This window comes from Pyrus communis, chromosome 14 (genome assembly GCF_041283825.1).
Source record: "Pyrus communis isolate YQ-2024b chromosome 14, ASM4128382v1, whole genome shotgun sequence".
NCBI lineage: Eukaryota > Viridiplantae > Streptophyta > Magnoliopsida > Rosales > Rosaceae > Pyrus > Pyrus communis.
In genome coordinates, this window is record NC_142578.1 from 2,060,990 (window position 1) to 2,080,571 (window position 19,582).

At 37.4% G+C, this 19,582-nt stretch overlaps 2 protein-coding genes, 1 non-coding gene and 1 pseudogene across 6 annotated transcripts; 2 read left to right on the forward strand and 2 right to left on the reverse strand.

The window, feature by feature from the left end:
• Nucleotides 1–441: 441 nt before the first annotated feature.
• LOC137713096 (UBQ, helicase-c and DEAD-like helicase domain-containing protein) lies at nucleotides 442–9,450 on the forward strand. 4 transcript variants are annotated; one of them, XM_088684252.1, is made up of 28 exons: nucleotides 447–734; nucleotides 937–1,683; nucleotides 1,814–1,925; nucleotides 2,040–2,137; nucleotides 2,262–2,441; nucleotides 3,024–3,092; nucleotides 3,357–3,479; nucleotides 3,583–3,732; nucleotides 3,840–3,971; nucleotides 4,046–4,125; nucleotides 4,394–4,488; nucleotides 4,583–4,650; nucleotides 5,026–5,133; nucleotides 5,214–5,287; nucleotides 5,474–5,518; nucleotides 5,833–5,940; nucleotides 6,108–6,183; nucleotides 6,280–6,416; nucleotides 6,522–6,681; nucleotides 6,779–6,958; nucleotides 7,117–7,233; nucleotides 7,357–7,512; nucleotides 7,946–8,098; nucleotides 8,216–8,328; nucleotides 8,441–8,564; nucleotides 8,719–8,814; nucleotides 8,887–8,949; nucleotides 9,026–9,450. In XM_088684252.1, the coding sequence occupies exons 1-28, from the start codon at nucleotides 576–578 to the stop codon at nucleotides 9,161–9,163; spliced, it is 3,861 nt and encodes a 1,286-aa protein (XP_088540378.1). In that variant the 5' UTR covers nucleotides 447–575; the 3' UTR covers nucleotides 9,164–9,450. The 4 variants fall into 4 exon arrangements, with proteins under 4 accessions (XP_068308451.1, XP_068308453.1, XP_088540378.1 ...); XM_068452350.2 differs by lacking the exon at nucleotides 5,474–5,518 and having other exon boundaries at nucleotides 442–734; XM_088684253.1 differs by lacking the exon at nucleotides 8,887–8,949 and having other exon boundaries at nucleotides 9,026–9,302.
• A 463-nt stretch (nucleotides 9,451–9,913) lies between these two features.
• TRNAI-AAU (transfer RNA isoleucine (anticodon AAU)) lies at nucleotides 9,914–9,987 on the reverse strand. The gene has a single exon. It is a non-coding gene; the product is annotated as a tRNA-Ile (tRNA).
• A 100-nt stretch (nucleotides 9,988–10,087) lies between these two features.
• LOC137712404 (cytosolic sulfotransferase 5 pseudogene) lies at nucleotides 10,088–11,993 on the forward strand (annotated as a pseudogene).
• A 2,160-nt stretch (nucleotides 11,994–14,153) lies between these two features.
• Nucleotides 14,154–18,159, reverse strand: LOC137713207 (hexosyltransferase GAUT11-like). Its single transcript, XM_068452482.2, has 2 exons — nucleotides 17,534–18,159; nucleotides 14,154–15,819 (listed from the first exon to the last, which is right to left on the reverse strand). Exons 1-2 carry the CDS (start codon nucleotides 17,684–17,686, stop codon nucleotides 14,365–14,367), a joined length of 1,608 nt encoding a protein of 535 aa, XP_068308583.1. The 5' UTR covers nucleotides 17,687–18,159; the 3' UTR covers nucleotides 14,154–14,364.
• Between the last annotated feature and the right edge of the window lie 1,423 nt (nucleotides 18,160–19,582).

Below are 19,582 nucleotides of genomic sequence, written 5' to 3' on the forward strand. Positions count from 1 at the left end.
TTTAGTGATTTTTCAATATTTATCGGAATCTAAATATTTTTATGATAAAATGTTCATAAAATTAAATTAGAATAGTCTACATAATTTTTAATTTTATTTTTAAAACGTTAGTTGAACAAAAAAATTATCTTAAATTTATTATTTAATAATATCGGGCTAAAAATTTAACTGAAAAGAGTTAAAGTAGAAAAATTGTTTCTGGATTAAAAATTTTAGATTTTAATCTAAAGATTAGAGACGCTCTAAAAGACTCTTAACCAATTGAATTACCTGAAAGTTTGTCAGCATGATTGATAAAATGTTGGCCCACAAGATACACAATTGCCATGGGGTTTTTAATGTTCCCTTGGGCCTAGGATAGAACATCATTTGGGCCTAGTGCAATGTCACGTGTCAAGCACCAAAACTGCACGTGACCTGCGCCAAATAAAAGTTACAATCAGAGAGAGAGAGAGAGAGAGAGAGAGAGAGAGTGACAGCCTGAAATTCCCCCGCCAAACCCAAAAAGCAAAAAACCAGAAGAAACCCTTGCTGCCAGTGAGAATTCCGAAGCTTGGGAGAGAAGCAATTGGAGCATGGCGGAAGGCCTGATTGAGATCCAGGTCCGTGCGCTGGAAGGCAAACCGGCCACGATTTCGGTCCCGGTCGACGAAACCATCGACGGCCTCAAGCTCCTTCTCAAGCAATTTTTCCCACCAGCCAAAAGCTCCCCCAATTTTCACCTTTTTTTCAAGGTAGCAATTCTTTCTCTCCTTCTCTTTGTTTTCAAATTAGGGTCTTTTACATGTAAGTCTTAGACGGGATTACACTTTAGAGAAAAACACTTCAAAGCGGAATACTTTAGAAAAACACCCTTCTTAATTTGGAGTGGGAGAAGGCCAACAAGGGAAATGTTGCAATTTACTATCTTCTTTTTTTTGTGTAATTGTGTGTCAGGGTGAGAAGTTGAGGCTGCAGAGTCAGATTGGAAGGCTCAACATTCGTCCGGGTGAGTTTCTAGTGCTTGCCCCATTTACTAAGAAAGACCCGAATTGTAATGAGACCCCGAAATCTGAACAAACGAAAACACCAGTGAATTGTCCTAGTAAAAGCTCGATTAAGAAGTTTGCTGATTCGGTGTGGTCTGATATGATGGAAGACTTAACCTTTTTACATGACAATTCAAATGATAAAACTCCGAAGGGGCCTAGTGTAGGAAGTTTCAATCTTGGAGGTAGAAGTGAGGTAAATGATGAAGCCACTAGTTCTCGCTCTTGTGGAGCAAAGCGAAAAATGGGAACTTTTGATTGTGATGACATTGTATTGGATATATTGCGTTCTAGTAGAAATAGAAGTGTCCTTGATGAACAGACTTTTAAAAGGTTTATTGAGGTTTTGGAGACGGTGAGTTGTTTATCAGACCCTTATTCCCGGGACTGCTTGTTGTGGAGAAGAGCTGTTTTGCGGCAACAGGGCTTTGGCACCGGACTGCATAAAGGCAATAGTAGTTCATGCTTGTGTCCAGCGTGGTTGAAGATAATCATGAAGGCATTTGCTTTCTTAAACACTTTTTCTGCATTTCTTCAATTACAGCAGGTGAGAACAACCTCAATCGTTTTGGAGCAAGCGTTGCACCAGCTTGGGAAATTTGGAGTTAGGCTTGGTATGAAGGACATAGAGCATCTTTCCATTATTTCTCCTAAGGTAATTTATGCCGCCGTGTGAACACACTGAGTGTAATATAATCTATGCCATCTGGTTTTTTGTTAATGCAGGTAGTACATCTTTACTGTGTGTAATATAATCTTTGCCATCTGGATCTTTGGTAATGCAGGTAGTACATTTTGCAAATGAGAATGCAGAGCTGGAAGGTTCTGGTAATGTGCTTGTTATTATCAATGGTTCAACAGGACAGAATGGTCGAAATGAAGATCTTCGTAAATATGGTATTGTGAAGATGTGCGAATTTTTTTTTTACCATTTCCAGAGTTTTCTAAAATAAATATATGGGCTTTTAACTGGATAGTTTGTTTACATATGGTCATGTTCATGTTTGCTAGCTTGCAAGCAAATGGATATTTCAAAGATTATCAGTTTATCGAAAATACGGGAAAGTTCTTTCAGAAGTAATTTGTGGGAGGCTGTAGAGTTGTTAATGGTATGTCTAATTGTTCTCTCTCTCTCTCTCTCGCTCTCTCTCTCTCTCTCTATGCCTGTCTTTTATGAGCATTATTAGTGTTCGAATCCTATAGATTACAACTTGATATGAATTTTCATGGCAGTTTAAAACTGGAAATGAGACTTCCATGGATTTTTCCTTGGAAGACTTGCTCAAATCAGTGAAGGAATGTGGTCCTGCTACAAGAGGAAATGAAGCAAAACGACTAAGGGTAACACGTGCAGCTTCAAATAATTATTTTGACCGAAATCAATCTAAAGCTTCAAGAAAACATCGATGCTGTGTAGGTTTTCAACTTTTCATCCTCAACTTACTTTATTCAGGTTCCATTTTTGTGTTTTCCTTGTTTATCATAAGTTGTATCTTGTATGTTCAATCTTCATACTCTACAGAGGTGGAAAAACAAAATCGAAGGTGATATCAATTCAGTATCATCTAATTAACTTGTAGAGAGTTGACATGTTTTTGTACTGTAATCCAACATTTGTGCCCTTGGTGAATTTACTGGCATACTAACTGGTGCCTCCATCCAGTTAGTACCTAAGGGGAGAGGAGATTGCATTTGATCCAATAGCCATTGGTATTAATACATGTAGAATAGAAGTTGCTTAGTAATTAGAAAAAGGCTGCAATTATCGTTAGATGTTCTTTAACAGCCTACTAATGTGATAATGAATGACAATGAACACCTGATGGAGGATTTCTACCTACAGAAAAGAAGTGGTAGCAGATCCTTGACTAATGGACGTTAATTGTTTTGTTATGTCTCACTGGAGTTATCAGTATCTTTTGATCTTCAAAGTGCGGAGTTCTTTTTGTATGCTCTGAGAGATGACACTATTGTAACACTGTTTTGTGTCAACAGTTAACAGATTCATTCCAACCAGAGGAGATGATTAAACATCTTAGAGAGGGACTTGGATCGAAAGGACAGGTTTTCTCTACACTTTTCTTGTAACTGTTTGTTTAATTTTGGGAAATGAAAAGGTGAAATACCCAAAAAATTGAAGTAGGTAAGGTAGAAGCTCTGTAGGATAATCACTTTGGGTTTTTGGAAGCTATGAAACATTTTCCAAATAAAATATTTGTTCACAACTTATGCCCCTAAGACTCATTTGGATCTGGCATGCTGTCAAGTCTCTAACAGTAAGTACATTGTAACCTCTGCTAATGCTGCACTGTGAAACTGTGGATGCAGATAGTGCATGTTGAAGACATTAGTGCTCGGAGAGCTGCTTATGTAGAAGTTCCACATGAACTATCTGAAAACATGAGATCTGCACTTCGTAGCACTGGAATCACTCAATTATATACTCATCAGGTATGGATATTTTCTAGGCTACATGCTACTGCCCTTCTGAGGAAAACCAGCTGGTTAATGTGTTTCAACTTTTTTCTTTTTTTTTTCCTCATGATATTTACAGGCAGAGTCAATACAAGCCTCACTTTCTGGGAAGAATGTTGTTGTGGCAACAATGACATCGAGTGGAAAATCTCTTTGCTACAATCTGCCGGTCTTAGAAGCTCTGTCCCACAGTTCATCCGCTTGTGCTCTATATTTATTTCCAACAAAGGTTGTACATAGGATGCAAAAACCATCTTCTTTGGTCTTGTGTTTGATAAAAAATAATTTTTTTTATTTTATTTTATTTTTTATAAATCCCAATTATTTATGATGCAGGCTTTAGCTCAGGATCAACTAAGAAGTTTGTTGGCTATAACCAAAGGATTCAATTGTGACTTAAACATTGGTGTATATGACGGTGACACTCCTCAGGAGGAGAGGACATGGCTGCGTCAAAATGCTAGGCTGGTGATTTTTGGCATTTTACTTAGTTTGCTTCCTCTCCTAAGTTTATGCTGAAATTCTTATCTGCTTGAATGTAGCTAATCACAAATCCAGATATGTTGCATGTATCACTCCTGCCATACCATAAAGGATTTCGGCGGATTTTGGAAAATCTCAGGTATTGTCTCTTGGACTTTCATGAATCGTTTCTGTCAGCAGGTGATTCATCTATCTGTGTGCGCGTGTGTTTGCATGCCATGCTCTTACGTTTCTTTGGTGTTTTATGATTTAAGTTATTTTAACAGGTTATTTGAGCAGTATGTAGTTTTATTGGTATATTATTACATTAATTATACCACAGAGATTGATTTCATATACTGCAGTTTTATTGGTATATTATTACATTAATTATACCACAGAGATTGATTTCATATTTGATACGTTAGGTTTGTTGTCATTGATGAGGCACATGTGTATAAGGGAGCATTTGGTTGTCATACTGCTCTAATATTAAGAAGACTTCGCCGGCTCTGCTCACATGGTAAATCTTTCCCTTTGAGTTTACAAAATATGGGACTTTTTGTTTACTTTTCCATTGAAATTGGAAAGCTAAAAAGCTGTTTGTTTCTTTGTAGTATATGGAAGTGATCCTTCTTTTGTGTTTTCTACTGCAACTTCGGCAAATCCTCATGATCATTGCATGGTAAAGATTTTCAATTAGAATTATAAAATCATTTATCTCGTTATACAAAGTTCGACATTGATGGTTTTTTTTATTTGATGATTTTCATCTTGTGCCTTTATGAGCTTGTTCTCAATAGTACGCAATTATCTTGATTCGATGAGTAAAAGAAACAAGACCGCCTGGGGTTTAGAAAATAAATTTGGTTTATCATTGTATAATTTTGTTTCAGCACATAGCCTTGTTGGTGGGAAGCTCAACCTGTATAGCTTTGGGGTGTTGAGAAGACATTTAAACTAACTAGATGAATTTTGTGCATGCATATGTTCCACTTGTTGTATTGTATTGTTAGGTTGCTGAGACGAGTTGTCAATTTGTCATATTCTGATTCTTCAGGAACTTGCTAGTCTACCAACTTTAGAGCTGATTCAGAATGATGGAAGTCCGTCTGCAAGAAAGCTTTTCGTCCTTTGGAATCCTATTGTGAATCTACAAAGACAAACTGTTGGTGTTCTATATCCTATTCTTTGTGATCAACTCAGATATTAGTTAATTTGCTAAAGCCTAGTGTTGTTTCTTTACAGACGTCGACGACAACCAATAATATTATGGATAATGGTAACTCTGCTGTTGAAAATGCTAATCCCCATACTTCAAGGTAAAAGCTTGCTACATATATAGGGCATGCAGAATGAGAGTAATTTCTTTAACCATGATCTGTGGTTTTGCATGCCATTCTAAATCTGAGTTAGCAATGAGAGTAGCTTGAAAAGTTTTATACCATGTGATTTTTCCCATCTTTAGACTGCCACAGTTTTAATGCCTCTTTTTCTTTCCATGATAGTTTAAGAGGCGTCCAGGGCATGAGCATGCGATGGTCCCTAAGAAGGTTGATCTGTCTCCATAGGGTAGTTTGAGTGGCTTGGTTGCTAAGAATGATTACATGCCTCCTAGCTCCTGTGAAGTAGACATTTAGCATATTTCATATTAAGTAGCGGTGTATCTTAGTAGTTAAATTAAGCTGCTTACTTGGAATTGCAAATGGTAGTTTCGTTGGACCTTACCATGTGATACACTGCTAGTACCTTAAAATTCTGGTATTCACTTCTGTTTCTCTCAATATTTTTTTGGCTCAGTCATGATGCAGATTTCTTTTTGTGGTTTTGGAACCTCAACACCTGATGCATTAATTAATCTTTGCAGCCCAATGATGGATCTTTCATGCCTCTTCGCTGAAATGGTACAGCATGGTCTACGTTGCATTGCGTTTTGCAAAACACGCAAGCTTTGTGAACTTGTGTTGTGCTATACGTATGTATAATCACTTTCATGTATTTCAGTACTAAATGCCACATGATATGATTAAAGATTTATGGCATTGTTAGCCCCATGGTTTTGTTATTTACCTTGTGTTTGGACTTACTGCTAATATAGTAAAGAAGGTTTATTTCATGAAATAAATTAATATAATTCTGCAGGCGTGGGATTCTTCTGGAGACCGCACCCAATTTAGCGGACTCTATATGTTCTTATCGTGGTGGTTACATTGCAGAGGTTAGTAAAAGCTGTTCACCCTGCATTATGTTCTGCCAGTAGTTAATTTTGGTTGAGGTATACAACTGGTTTTTAATTGATTGACTGATGGAGCAGGATAGGAGAAAGATAGAGAGGGATTTTTTCAATGGAAAACTTTGTGGTATTGCTGCAACAAATGCCCTTGAATTGGGTATTGATGTTGGACACATAGATGCAACTCTTCATTTGGGTTTTCCTGGTAGTATATCTAGGTATAGTTCCAGGCCATCAATGCTTTAGCTTATTGTTCAAATTGTTACGATTTAGTATTTTATTGCTTTCCATAATTGTTTGCACTTTTCTGTCTTTGTTAATAGCTTGTGGCAACAAGCTGGCAGGGCTGGAAGGAGAGAGAGACATTCTCTTGCAGTGTATGTTGCATTTGAAGGGCCCCTTGATCAATACTTCATGAAACAACCAAATAAACTTTTTGGAAGCCCAATTGAGCGCTGCCATGTCGATGCTAAGAACCAAATGGTTTAAAATTTTCCATCATCAATATTCCTTCCATTTGTTTGTGTCTAAAGAAATGGCGATAATGATTTTGTGCTTCTTGATATCTGTTTCCTTGTAGGTTCTTGCACAGCATTTGGTTTGTGCTGCTCTAGAACACCCCCTGAGTTCGTCTTATGATGAAAGGTTTTTCGGCTCTGGTATGAACAGTGCCATAGTGCCTCTTAAAAATAAAGGGTATTTGAGTCTTGATCCATCTTGTAATTCGTCTGCTGAGATTTGGAACTATATTGGGCAAGAGGTACATAATTTCTTTGCATTATCTGAGTTGATTTTTCCGTTCTTTTGGTTATAGTTTCTTTTCCTCTTGTAGCGTGCTCTAGTGAGCTCTGTGTATATATTTTAAGGAAGACTGGCTTTGGTTTTTAACATGACATTATTTGTGCATATTTTTTCTAGAAAATGCCTTCACGTTCAGTAAGCATCCGATCAATAGATTCTGAGAAATACAAAGTTATAGACCAGCAAAAGAAAGAAATCCTTGAAGAGATCGAGGAGGGCAAGGCTTTCTTTCAGGTAAACTATAATGCACATTAATAGTACATTTGCTATCTTGTTGGAAATCTATTAAGTATTCTGCACACCCCATTTATATCTTTACTAATTTTCTTTAGACAATTTAATGATACTTCACTCCAGGTATATAAAGGTGCTGTTTATATGAACCAAGGAAATACATACCTGGTCACAAGCTTAGATACGTGGAGTAAGGAAGCTTTATGCAAAGCAGCTAATTTGGATTATTACACAAAACCCCGTGATTGCACAAGAGTTCATATCATGGGTGGTAATATGGTATGTCAGTTCTTAACATTTATTCGTTGTTCTGAATGCCTTTCCATAAATTGCATGAGTCAATCTGGTGATTGGAAATCCATGATGGTCTTGTATCTCAGAATTTGGATACTAATACAGGAACAGATAAGTTTGTATGTTATACAGGATTATTGTTAGATATTTGGAGTAGGCTCATATATCTGATATTGAAGTAGTCAATAGTACACCCTTTCTGGATTGCCCGTATCTCTCCCCCATACAATGAAGAGGCCAGCGTTCAGCTTTGGCCGCTGTTCAGTGCCTTGAAACAGTTATCTCTGCAATTTTTCAATTCATTAACTTGGAATTTTGTTTTTGTTTATGTCTCATACTCCTCTCTATGGCATTTCATCATGCTTATGAGTTATGATGATTTCTAAACGCTCACCTGCTACACGTCCTGGTGTTGTAGGCTCATCCACCTAAGGTTTCCAGAACATCTGCCCGAACAGATTCTTGCAAAGTAACAACTAGATGGCTTGGATACTTTAGCATATGTAAAGCAACGCACGAGGTACTTGAATCAGTTGAACATAAACTTCCGGAATATACTTATGAGTCACAGGTAAACCTGAGTACTTTTTAACTTTGTCAATGGTTCTATTGTTTGGTGTTTTTAAACTTTAAATTGTTGTTTGGTTCTTTTGTATATATAAAATGTTTCATCGTTTCATCCAAACAGGCAGTGTGGGTTCCAGTTCCACATTGGATAAGGGAAGCAGTGGAGGCGAAAGACCTTGATTTCCGTGCTGGACTGCATGCTGCAACACATGCTGTTCTACACGTTGTGCCTTTGTGAGTCCCTTACATTTCTCTTTCTTATATAACATTCTTGTTCGCCATTGAGATTTTCTTAAGAATTTAAAGCATCTGACTGCATTGTGATGCTTGATGTTGTCATGTGCAGACGGATAATATGCAACTTATCTGACTTGGCTCCAGAGTGTCCATACCCTACTGACAAATCCTACTTTCCAGAAAGGATTCTATTATATGACCAGCATCGTGGAGGGACTGGTGTCTCTGTACAGGTGAGTTAGATGAAACTTTGTTCAAATTCGTAAATCATCAGAAGATGGCTTCGTTCCGATGCCCTGGCTTGGTTTCCGGAGATAATTCTGACCTCTGGACAGCAATATGTATGTTGACCCTCTGTTGAAACTGATATGCTTGGACATGTAATAGGTTCAGCCGATATTTATGGAGCTCTTTACTTCTGCTATCGAACTTCTTACATCTTGCAGCTGCTCAAGATATGGTGGCTGCCCTAACTGTGTACAAGTATGTCTCACATTCTCTATATTTACCCTCTCTCTCTCTCTCTGACTTGACTTGAAACATTTTGTGTCGCAGAGTTTTGTGTGCACGGCATATAATGAAGATTTACATAGGGAGACAGCAATTATGATCCTTAAGGTGGTTGTTGTTGTTGTATCCGTTTATGTTGGTTTGTCTCCCGTCATTGTGTTGACTGGTTTTCTTGTCCATTCAGGGTGTTCTTGAAGCAGAAAACTTAAACACACGGGGATCTCCCGAGTCATTGAAATCTTCGGTGAAGCAAGACGGAAGTAGAGGAACGGGCAATGGGTACCTACAACCATCACCGTCACCACCACCACCACATCCCTAACGCTAAATGGGATACTGACCGGATTAACTTCATTCTTTCGAAGTCTCGGTACATAGAACAAGAAGGTTTACAAGCTTTGCAGTTTTGTTTTATTTTATTGGGTCGAAACAAGCTTTGTAATTTCTCAGCCCGTGTAGTTTACGTTGTAGTATTTCTTGATGGAATGTTTTATATAAGGCTAAACTGGGTTTAGTGTTAGAATTATTCTGATTCTTGACCTAGTACTGTATTGTACCATCAAAGCTTTTACGGCTTGTTTATTTTGTATGGAATGCGAATTAGAATTATTTCGATTCTTGAATTATTGTGTTTACTAAAACATGAGCAGTAGAATTATTCTAAATTTCTAATTCTTCATGAGTTAAAAAAGTAATAATTTTATTTTAGAATTCGTAATCCTACACATAAAAATTTGGAAAACAGAGAAATTATGTGAGCTAGTTGGTTTCATATTAATTTCATCTCTTATTTTCTCGATTCATGACTTCTCTCTTGTTGAAAAACGTATCATCAACTTTTGGTTAGAAACTTGTAGAAACCAATTTAGCTATAAAATAATTATCGTAAAAAATATAAGAAAAAAACCAATATTAAAAAAGCAGAATAAAAGTGTCCGGCATTTTGTATTCTGTGAAACCATAAAAAATTATCGTAAAAAAAAAATGCAAAAATAAAAGTGTCCGGCATTTTATATTCTGTGAAAACATAAAAAAATTACTGTAAAAAATTTTTAAAAAAATGCAAAAAACATGGCCCATGCAGGTCTCGAACCTGCGACCTTCGCGTTATTAGCACGACGCTCTAACCAGCTGAGCTAATAGGCCAATTTTGGTTGTTGTTTTAACGTTTATATATATAAATTTAGAAAAAGCTGAGGTATTACATGTGTGAATATTTTTTGCTTACCACAAGCCCTTCACAAAGATGAGAAGGAAGAAACCCCAGACGCCGATGGTGATAGTAAACTTGGGACTGTTAGCTTCTGCAGCTTCTATTGGCGGATTAGTCAATAAGATGGTTGGCCGGATTGGGGACACGCCCATTATTGGTGCATGGACATATGCCAACAATCTCTGCGCAGTTTCTGCTACGGCCAAAGCCGAAGCGATTATTCGTGGCACGGTTGCAAGGGATGTGGCAGCTCTTATGGAGTTCAAAGGTGTTTCTCTCATAGAAGCAGCAGATTATGTCGCGGTCGTGGAGGAGGGTGCTCCAAAAGGAAATGTAGGGCTGGTTGCTGTGTCTGCCGTAGGTGAAGTCACCATATATGATATATGCCTTTCAATACCACCGGTATGTTTCGAGCTTGCGCTACTGAGGATCAGCCCGGGCCCTTGCCCAGCAACCAAGGATTGTTAGCAATGCAGTTGGAATGTTATGATAATATATATGTTGAAATGATAATTTGAATTGGAAGTTTTTGTTAGAAATGCAGTTGAAGGCTTGAAGCTCTTTCTTTTAGAAATCAACTCTCTAGTAATTATCTAAAATTGAAATTATTAAAATTTTACTTGCAAACCATTTTAACTCAAAATAGACTAAATAGATTACAAATCTTATTAATTGAAAAGAATGCGGTATGAGACTCGAATTATGATGATATAATTATGATGGTTTTGCTTCAAAAATGCAAGAAGACGATTTCTTACAAAATGTTGAAATTTCACGGAGTTGTTTTGCTTGAAGTTGGTGCATATGATTTTGCGGATAGGATATGTTTATGACTGGGTCAAGTCCATGAATTAAGGGAACACTAAACACATTTGCATCCACAAATTGACCCCATAAAATGTTGTGGTTCTTGTGAATTATATTAATTAATTACAAGATTAATTGTTTCGTGTCTTTTAATTAGATTATGGCTTCTGTCTCTCTTGGTGTTGATCAAGAAATTATCTCAACCCTCCCTAAGGACACAGGCTGGGCAGCTGAGCATTACTACCAGTACCAGAACTTCTGGTACCCCCAGGTTTTTCTTGAAGGTGTGATTTGGGCACAACAGGATTTTAGGGCTAGGGACTCTGACATTTTCCTGGCCACCTTTCCCAAGTGTGGTACAACATGGGTGAAGGCTCTCATGATTGCCATAAAAAACCGGAAAGACTGCGATTATTCGTCACATCCATTGCTCACAAAGAACCCTCATGATATTGTGCCCTACATAGAGTTGATTGTTCACCACGACAATCCAGTTGAGTATCTCGACTCTATGGCCTCACCAAGATTGCTTGCATCCCACATCCCTCACTCATCGTTGCCGAACTCCCTTTTGGATTCAGATACACGGGTTGTGTACATTGCAAGGAACCCGAAAGATGTTCTCGTTTCCTTTTGGGCATTTTCCAAAAAACTAAGGTCGAAGGTATATAGACTCCCTCTTCTCTCTCTAGAAGAAGGATTTGAGTTGTTTTGCAAAGGGGTTGCACTTGCAGGCCCGTTTTGGGATCATGTACTGGGGTACTGGGAAGCAAGCTTGAAAAACCCTAATAAGGTGCTATTTTTTAAGTTTGAGGATTTGAAAGCTGATACAGAAGGATGCGTAAAGAGGTTGGCAGAGTTCATAGGATATCCATTTTCTTCAGAAGAAGAGAAAGAAGGGGCTGTGCAAGAAATAATAAAGTTTTGCAGTTTTGAGAACTTGAGTAGTTTGGAGGTGAACAAAAGTGGGACGTATCATGTGGGGCCGAAAACCGATGAAAAATTCAGCAACGATGTCTTCTTCAGACGAGGGGAGACCGGAGATTCACAGAAGCATCTAACGCCTGAGATGCTCGAGCGTCTTGATAAAATCACAGAGCAAAAGTTTGGGGCATCTGGTTTGAAGTTTTAGAAACATAACGAGTAAGGGTAATATGTAATTGTTTGGGACGTTTGGTTTCTACCATGCGTCTCGGGTTTGAAACTTGCCCATCTACTATATTAATGTAATAGTTTCGAATTCTTCCCCTCTCCTTAATATTAGTAGTTAAAAAAAATCATTCCATAGACGAATCCATGAGCTTGAAATTATGCAGAATTCTTGCATATCTGAAGTAAACTAATAAATGCTCCAACACAAAAATGCATTGTCGAGAGGCACATTAATGTGAGATCATAACTAGGCGAGTTTTCTTGGATATTTATAAGTACTCAGTATTGATATATATTTGATTGTTTGATTTATCCAACGGCTTAAACTAAGTGACTAAGGACTTGGAAGAATTGAAACACAGGAATCAAATAATTGCTATTCATTGCCAAATAATTCTAAATTATTATCTTAGCTAGGCAGTGTTCCAGCTTTTGTCTTTCGGAATGCTTGGCAGTAACACTTGAGCTCAAGTAGTAACATCTCGGTTGGCTTTGTCTTCCTTCCTATCGTCATTGGAGATATTGTGGCATGCCTCGGAAGCTAATTGGGAGGCTGAAGACTTGATGATCCGATAAGGATTTAGGACCTAAAGTCTACAGGTTTAGTAAACCTTTTATATGGGGAAGGAATATTCATGGCACTACATAAATTGAATAATACTTGAGTTCCTTCCTCAACTTATAATTAACATATCTTCAATGCAAGAACTTTATAATTAGAACAGTTCATACTTTTTATCATCACTTAACAATCATATCTGCAAAAAAATCATTCAATTTGGAGATCATTTAAACATTTATATGCATCAAACAAATGGACGGTTCATTATAAGGATGATACTTGTTATTAAAATTGTTGATTGGTTTGACATGCATGGATGTGACTAAACGCTATTCAAATTGAATGATTTTTTTACAGATATAATCTTTAGATGCTGCACAAAAATCATTCAATTTGAATATCGTTTAAACATTCATATGTATCAAACAAATGGACAGTTCATTATAAAGATGATACTTGTTATCAAAATTGTCGATTGGTTTGACATGCATGGATGTGACTAAACACTCTTCAAATTGATTGATGTTTTTTACAGATATAATCTTTAGATGATGATAAAGAGTATAAACGGTTCCAAATGTAAAATTCACATGGTGAAGATACATTAATCATAAATGAGGGGATAAGTAGATTCCCATGAGTAGCACAAAAGTATTATCCATATAAATTTTCTTACTCAAATTTTGAACCATTAGATTAATAGATACTATTTTAATGGCTGATGTTAGGGAGACATTTGTAGACAAAATTTTGGAAATTAAAGAACATAGAAGTTGATGATTGATTTATTACTTAAGTGTTGATAAATTTGTTTATTTCTATTGGTGACACATTATTTAGTTTACAAATTTTGTCTCCAATTTAATCGCCTTAGCATTACTCTAATTAAATATACTGGCATTCAACCCATAGGGTGCACTGTTTAAGCGTTGATAAACATGTTCATTTCTATTGGTGACACATCGTTTAGTTTATAAATTTTATCTCCAAATTTAGTAGTCATAACATTACCCTAATTAAATATACTGGCATTCAACCCATAGGGTGCACTGCCTTATCCACCATTTGTAAATTACATATTTTCATCATACGAATCAAAACTATTCGTTTTCTTAATTATCTTTCAAAGATCATCTTTGCAAAAAATCATTTGAACTAGAAACCGCTTGGTTATCTATACGTACCAAATAAATAGACGATTAATCATAATATGTTACTTGGAACCAACTCTAAATTTATTCTATACATGGATAACTAAACGACATTCGATTTCATTGGTAATTTCTAGAGATGATGCTCAAAACAATTCCAAGTTCTCCCGTTCTGTTAATAGAAGGGCTGCAAATGAGAGATTTGGAATAAGCACACGATGAGCAAATTATAATTAAATAGTATCGAACTCGTCAATCTTAAGACCTTCCACTTACGAATGGTGGCAAACGATCAATTAATTAACAATATTTAACAGAAAATTTCATTTCTTCCTTTCTCAAGCCATCGTACGAAAAAAAAAAAAAAAAAAAAAAAAACCATCTCCCCAATTCTACAGCTTGCGGAGGGGGGAAAAAGAAAACCCCATCAGGCAAAAAATCAATTTAAACTTTTCTAATTGTATAAAAACAATGCTCCTTTTCTTTCAGAAAACTATGATGCAAAAAGAAAACTGTCTAGCAAAATTCAAAATTTTCTACTTCTGACTTTACAATAACAGCGATCATATTTTCCGGCGCTGAGAGTTTAAAAGTCGTGAGGATCGCATGAATTACGAGCAATCGAGAAGCAGCACATTCTAGCTTGTGACACAATCTTGCAGAAATGGGTGGCTTTGATTTACATACCGCTCCCAGAGTGGCTTATACCTGCCAATGGCCAACTTCAGCCACGGCTTCATGTACCCGTTAAAGTGAACCACCGCTGCACTCTCAATCAATCGGTTGTCAATGTTCAGATCGTACCCCAGTCCTAATACATGCCATCTCCTATCGAGCGGCTCTGTCAGACCGTAAAATGTTAGAAGCCCAGGCGGAAGAGTGCCCATCCTCCAAAGTGTCCCATCAGCATTCTGCTCCTGCCAGTAATGATACCGTGCAGTTACATTTGCTTTCTTCCAAGCAATTAAATCAAAGACATTCATACCAAAGGCCCATCCACATGCCTGTGGATCAAACTTGGCGCTGATGATTGGGTCTGAGAAATTGAGATACTTGTAATAACGATGAAATGCTTCAAGACAAGTTTCCACTGCTCCATTCACATTTCCATGCAAATCCAACGAGAAAAGTGGGGTCAGATCCTTCTGGACAACAACGTCGTCATCAAGAAAAACAATCTTCTCCAGCTGCGGATAGATCTCTGGAATGTAGAATCGAAGGTGATTGAGCAAAGATTGATACTTGGGGCTCCGCAGCTTTGGCACAACATCCATATCTTGATATCCACCAAAATAGTACTTTCGTGAATCTGCATCAAGGAGTTGTTTCACGACAGGAGCATAAGAAGCATTAAACCAAGAAAGTTCCTCAACATTCTGCACTTCTATTGTGGACCCTTTGAAATCGTTACTTTGGAACCAAGCCTGCATTGTGCCATAGTTGATCCCATTCGTGACAATGTGGAAGACCAGCTGTTTTGGATGGTCAGCATTGGAGACGGTGGAGTTGACAACCACAGAGGTGGCAACCACATTGTCTGAAAATATGCAGAAATGGTAGATATTGTTGTCCATGAGTCTGGGAGAATTTCTCTTCTCTTTGGCATGTTGTTGCAGAGATGGCTTTTTAAGCCAATCAGCTGTGAGTTTAACATTTAGGCAATGGAGGTTTTTGGGCAATGATTCAGCAGCTAGTTGCCCGAATACCATGCTTTGAACTGCTGCGGCATTTGCACGCTCTTCAAGGGCTTGGATATGAGATTTCATTGTCATTATTGTGGTTGCAACGTCATAATGTGCATCTTCGGCTCTTAATATAAGATATGATAGGCTTTTAATTATTGGCTCCGCTTCCTCTAATGTCACAGGCTCCCCCCTCATGGCAGCTGTTGACAGTACAAGCTGGCAACTCCGGATCTTTGAACTAAGCTCCCAAGCAAGATGAAGGTTGTTGTGCTCTTTGGCAATAATAACATAAGCTTTGGCAAGTGTCATTTGCTCAGCCAGCTGCCTGGAAAACGATCTAGCACTCAATATTTCTTCCGTAAAATTTAAACTCTCATGAGCAACCTGCTCAAGTCTCGTATATCTCTCCTGCAAAAGGGCAGTCACATTCAAGTAAGACACTGAACAAAGTGACAAGCCACATCACAAAGTAATAAAAGTCAATTCACATCAACCTAGGAGGAAATACTCGGGACCTCGCTTCAATTCCAACACTACTAAACCAAACCAAAGATAGTGCATAAATATGACTTACAAAGCATGAAAATGTTGCTAAACCAAATAGCTGGCTCAATGTCAAAAATGATTGACAGATTATTCATCATCTGTTATCAACAAAATACAAATTCAGACATTTTCCTCTAGAGACCATCTAAACTTTGACATTAGTTGTCAAATTGCTTCTATAAGTACAGGGTGAGAGTTCAGCTGCGTGTAAGCCACAATGTCATATTGTTAATTCAAGTTAGGGTATCACTCGTATCACTACAATTTTCTTATTGTGCTCTCTCTGATGCACATTACAATTGTATGAACAGATAAAACCAAAGTCATATGGTCAGAAGTTCTATACTCCAAAGTTATATTTTGGCAGGAACTTAAACATGGGAAACAGTTAGATCTCTAAGTCAAGTAGCACATAGGAAAAATTTTCAATGAGATACAAAAAGTCATACAAAAAAAAAAAGATAACTACAAACACATAAATAACAATTCAATCAGGAAAAAAAAAAAAAAAATAGCGGAAAGGCAAGCACAAGAGATTCCCCCCTGACAGGGTTTTTCTTCTTCTTTTCCTGTGCCAACGAAACTTTCATTCCAATGAAAAGAACACAACAATAGACCTCAGGCCCAAATGAACAAACAGAAAAGACATGCAGGCCAAATTCCAAAACGAAAGCAAGGACTGATCAAAGAGGAACAGTCAGGAGATGCAAAAAGAAAAACAGCAAAACAAGAAAGGAGAACCATTACACAAACTCCCCAATGATCAAAATCACACTGGTTGGGGAATAGAAGGCCATCCCGTGGTAAGATGAGTATAAGGGAAGTTGGGGCACTATCAACCAATGCCCCGGCACATAACTTCTGTCTAGCAAGCGGCACTAAGCAATCAGCGGCCTGATTTGCTTCTCGTGGAAACCACAACGAGTTAGATAAATCTACCAATCCAATAACAGGAACGGCAATTTAACCCCAACTATCAGCAAGTAAAAGTACAGTTATACATGTGGAATGGAAGCTCTATTGAACTCTTAGCTTGCAGGTTTGTTGTCTGCGAACCATATATGATCTCTAGCTTAACAATTGAACTGCTAACTATAAATATAATCCGCACTTGAAATAAATAAATGAAAAAAAAACATTATATAAAGAGTAGCAGCCAGAAACCAATAAGATCATATCATAACAGAGCCAACTAAAGGGCTGCAACACTTGCTTCAGCAGGAATTGCTACCGCTGTCGGAAAAGTGTTCAGTTCTTTCCTAAATTCCATCAACTAGAGATCCACTCACAAAAGGATTATATACACCCTGACTGCATATTAAAAGAAAAATCAAATATTCAAACCCAACAGAATGTGCAACCAAAACAAGAACGAAAAAAAAACCAATTTTGCATTTTGGTACTTCATCCGAAATTTCGCCATCAAAAGCCTTAAATAGATTCAAACAACAGTTCAAGCATACCAACTTTCCATCCACCAACACCAAATTAAAATGTTAATTAAACACGCAGTTCATCTAATCAAGATCATAAAACGCACACAAAAGCAGCAAATGGGAGAGCTGAGCAATCATACCAGCACCGGCTGCTCGACCCGATCTTCATGCTGGTTGTGGTTCACAACTAACAAAACCAGGCTTGCAACAGAGAAGAGTCCAAAAAGCGCCCAGATCCAATACGAAAACCTCCGTCGAACCGGGCGCCGATGCTCGGCCGCCCGCCGCCGCATCTTTGACTAATTTCCTCCACAACTAACCTTTAAATTACGAATCCGCACCGACCCATGTCCCAGATTTGATCAAAAAACCACCAAAAAGCCCTCCAAGCATATCAGCTCGGTTTGCTCACTTGGGCATCCACCAAATGTTCCCACCAATTCGATAAACCGATCAAAACTCAACCTTCACGCAATTTCAAGCAAAAACCTACAAAAATCACACCTCCGAAATCGATATCTTCCTCTGTTTTTCTCCCACTCTTTGGCGGGCAGCTTCGAATCAATCGAAAAATTGAAGAGATGGGCAACGACAATCAGAGCGTTTAGCTCTTGGGTGAGAGAGCAAAGAGTGATCCAGCTTGCGATCTGTCGTCGTCACTATGTGTGTAGGGGTTTCGACGACAGCGGAAGACATTAACCAGAGACAGCAGATGGTGTCTGATGTTTTTGGGGAGGGAAAATAAAGCAGTCACATGAGACCATGTGATTTTTTTTATTTATAAATTTACAAATAAGAAGGTTGCAATTATTTTAGTTTCCACTTTTGCTAATATTAATTACCAAATTTTTTGCCATACAAATCTACCAATTTTTATTTTTGTTTGGATGCATGAATGTACCATGTTTTTGTTTGGAATGCAAAAAAGGGTGACAGGTTCAAATTTCTTGTTCACATTGTTTGAAACATATATGTTATGGGTTTAATTGAAATTGTATTAGAATATAAGCGTTTTTAAAATAACTTTTTAAAAGAGTAAGTGTTTCTTCAAGATATTTGGGATACAAATTTAGAAGTGTTTATGAAAGCACTTGAAAACTTTTTCTCGAAGGTTAGTTGCACTTTTAGAAAGTATTTTAAGTATTTTTTGAATTATTTTAATTATTAATAAAAATTTCAACTTGCTTCTAAAATATAAATGTTTTTTTAGCCCAAGTACTTTCTAGATAATTATTTTCAAAAGGGCCATCAACTAATAAAATGAAATGTAAAGGGCCAATACATTAACATGGGATGGGCGATATACAACATAAAAGCGATTGAACAATATATCTTCGACTTTCGAAAACTATTTTTAGAATAAATGATTATTCACTAATTTACTCTAGTTCTGAGTTCGATTTGCACTCTCCCCTTTATTTTTTTCATTTTTATGCACTACTGTAGTTAGGATGTCCCGCGTGTGAAGTTCAATAGTCACGCGCTTTTTATGTCACTTTGTTTGTGTTGTTCACATTTTAGGGTTGAAATTCGTCATACGTGAGGGGACATGTTGACAATGAATCCCGCATTAATGAGAGGAGGGACCTCACATGTGCTTATAAGTAATTGAGCTACTCCCCTATATTGTTGATTGATTTTATGGTGGAACCTTAACTTTTTTTATTTGGGCATGATGACCCACATATGAAACTCAATGACCACACGTGCTCTAAGTCATCCAATTCATTTGTGTCCACGTGTTTAGCCCCAATGACCACACGTGCTCCAAGTCACCCGACCAAATGACCACACGTGTTTTAAGTCACCCAATTCATTTGTGTCCACGTGTTTAACTTGAAAATTTATCACATGTGAGAGCGTGTGAGGATGCGAAGGTAAAGAAGTCTCACATCTGTAAAAAGAGAAACCTTGTAAAGGCTTATAAAAGATTGAACTACTCTTCCAAATTGTCAATTAGTTTTATAGTGCAACACTGCAACCCCAATTTCTTCATCTCTAACAACCAGTTATTGCATCTCAAGTGTCAGCTATGGAGTCCACCGACAAGCAAACCTTAACTTAACTAGATATTTGGACTTCTCGCCACTTTTAGGAGATCAGATGTGCTTCTGTTGCTAGTTAGGATTTCAATTTTCTTCCATCTGTTAGTGGCAAATTAGTATATTTAGACTAACTACTGGAAAACA

Excerpts from the sequence above, each read along its gene's own strand:
- LOC137713096 (XM_088684252.1), top strand. The coding sequence starts at position 576 with ATGGCGGAAGGCCTGATTGAGATCCAGGTCCGTGCGCTGGAAGGCAAA. Across the intron at positions 3,480-3,582 it reads CTCAATTATATACTCATCAG|GCAGAGTCAATACAAGCCTC; the intron begins GTATGGATATTT and ends TGATATTTACAG. Across the intron at positions 8,565-8,718 it reads GGACTGGTGTCTCTGTACAG|GTTCAGCCGATATTTATGGA; the intron begins GTGAGTTAGATG and ends GACATGTAATAG.
- LOC137713207 (XM_068452482.2), bottom strand. The coding sequence starts at position 17,686 with ATGCGGCGGCGGGCGGCCGAGCATCGGCGCCCGGTTCGACGGAGGTTT. Across the intron at positions 15,820-17,533 it reads GGGTCGAGCAGCCGGTGCTG|GAGAGATATACGAGACTTGA; the intron begins GTATGATTGCTC and ends GCCCTTTTGCAG.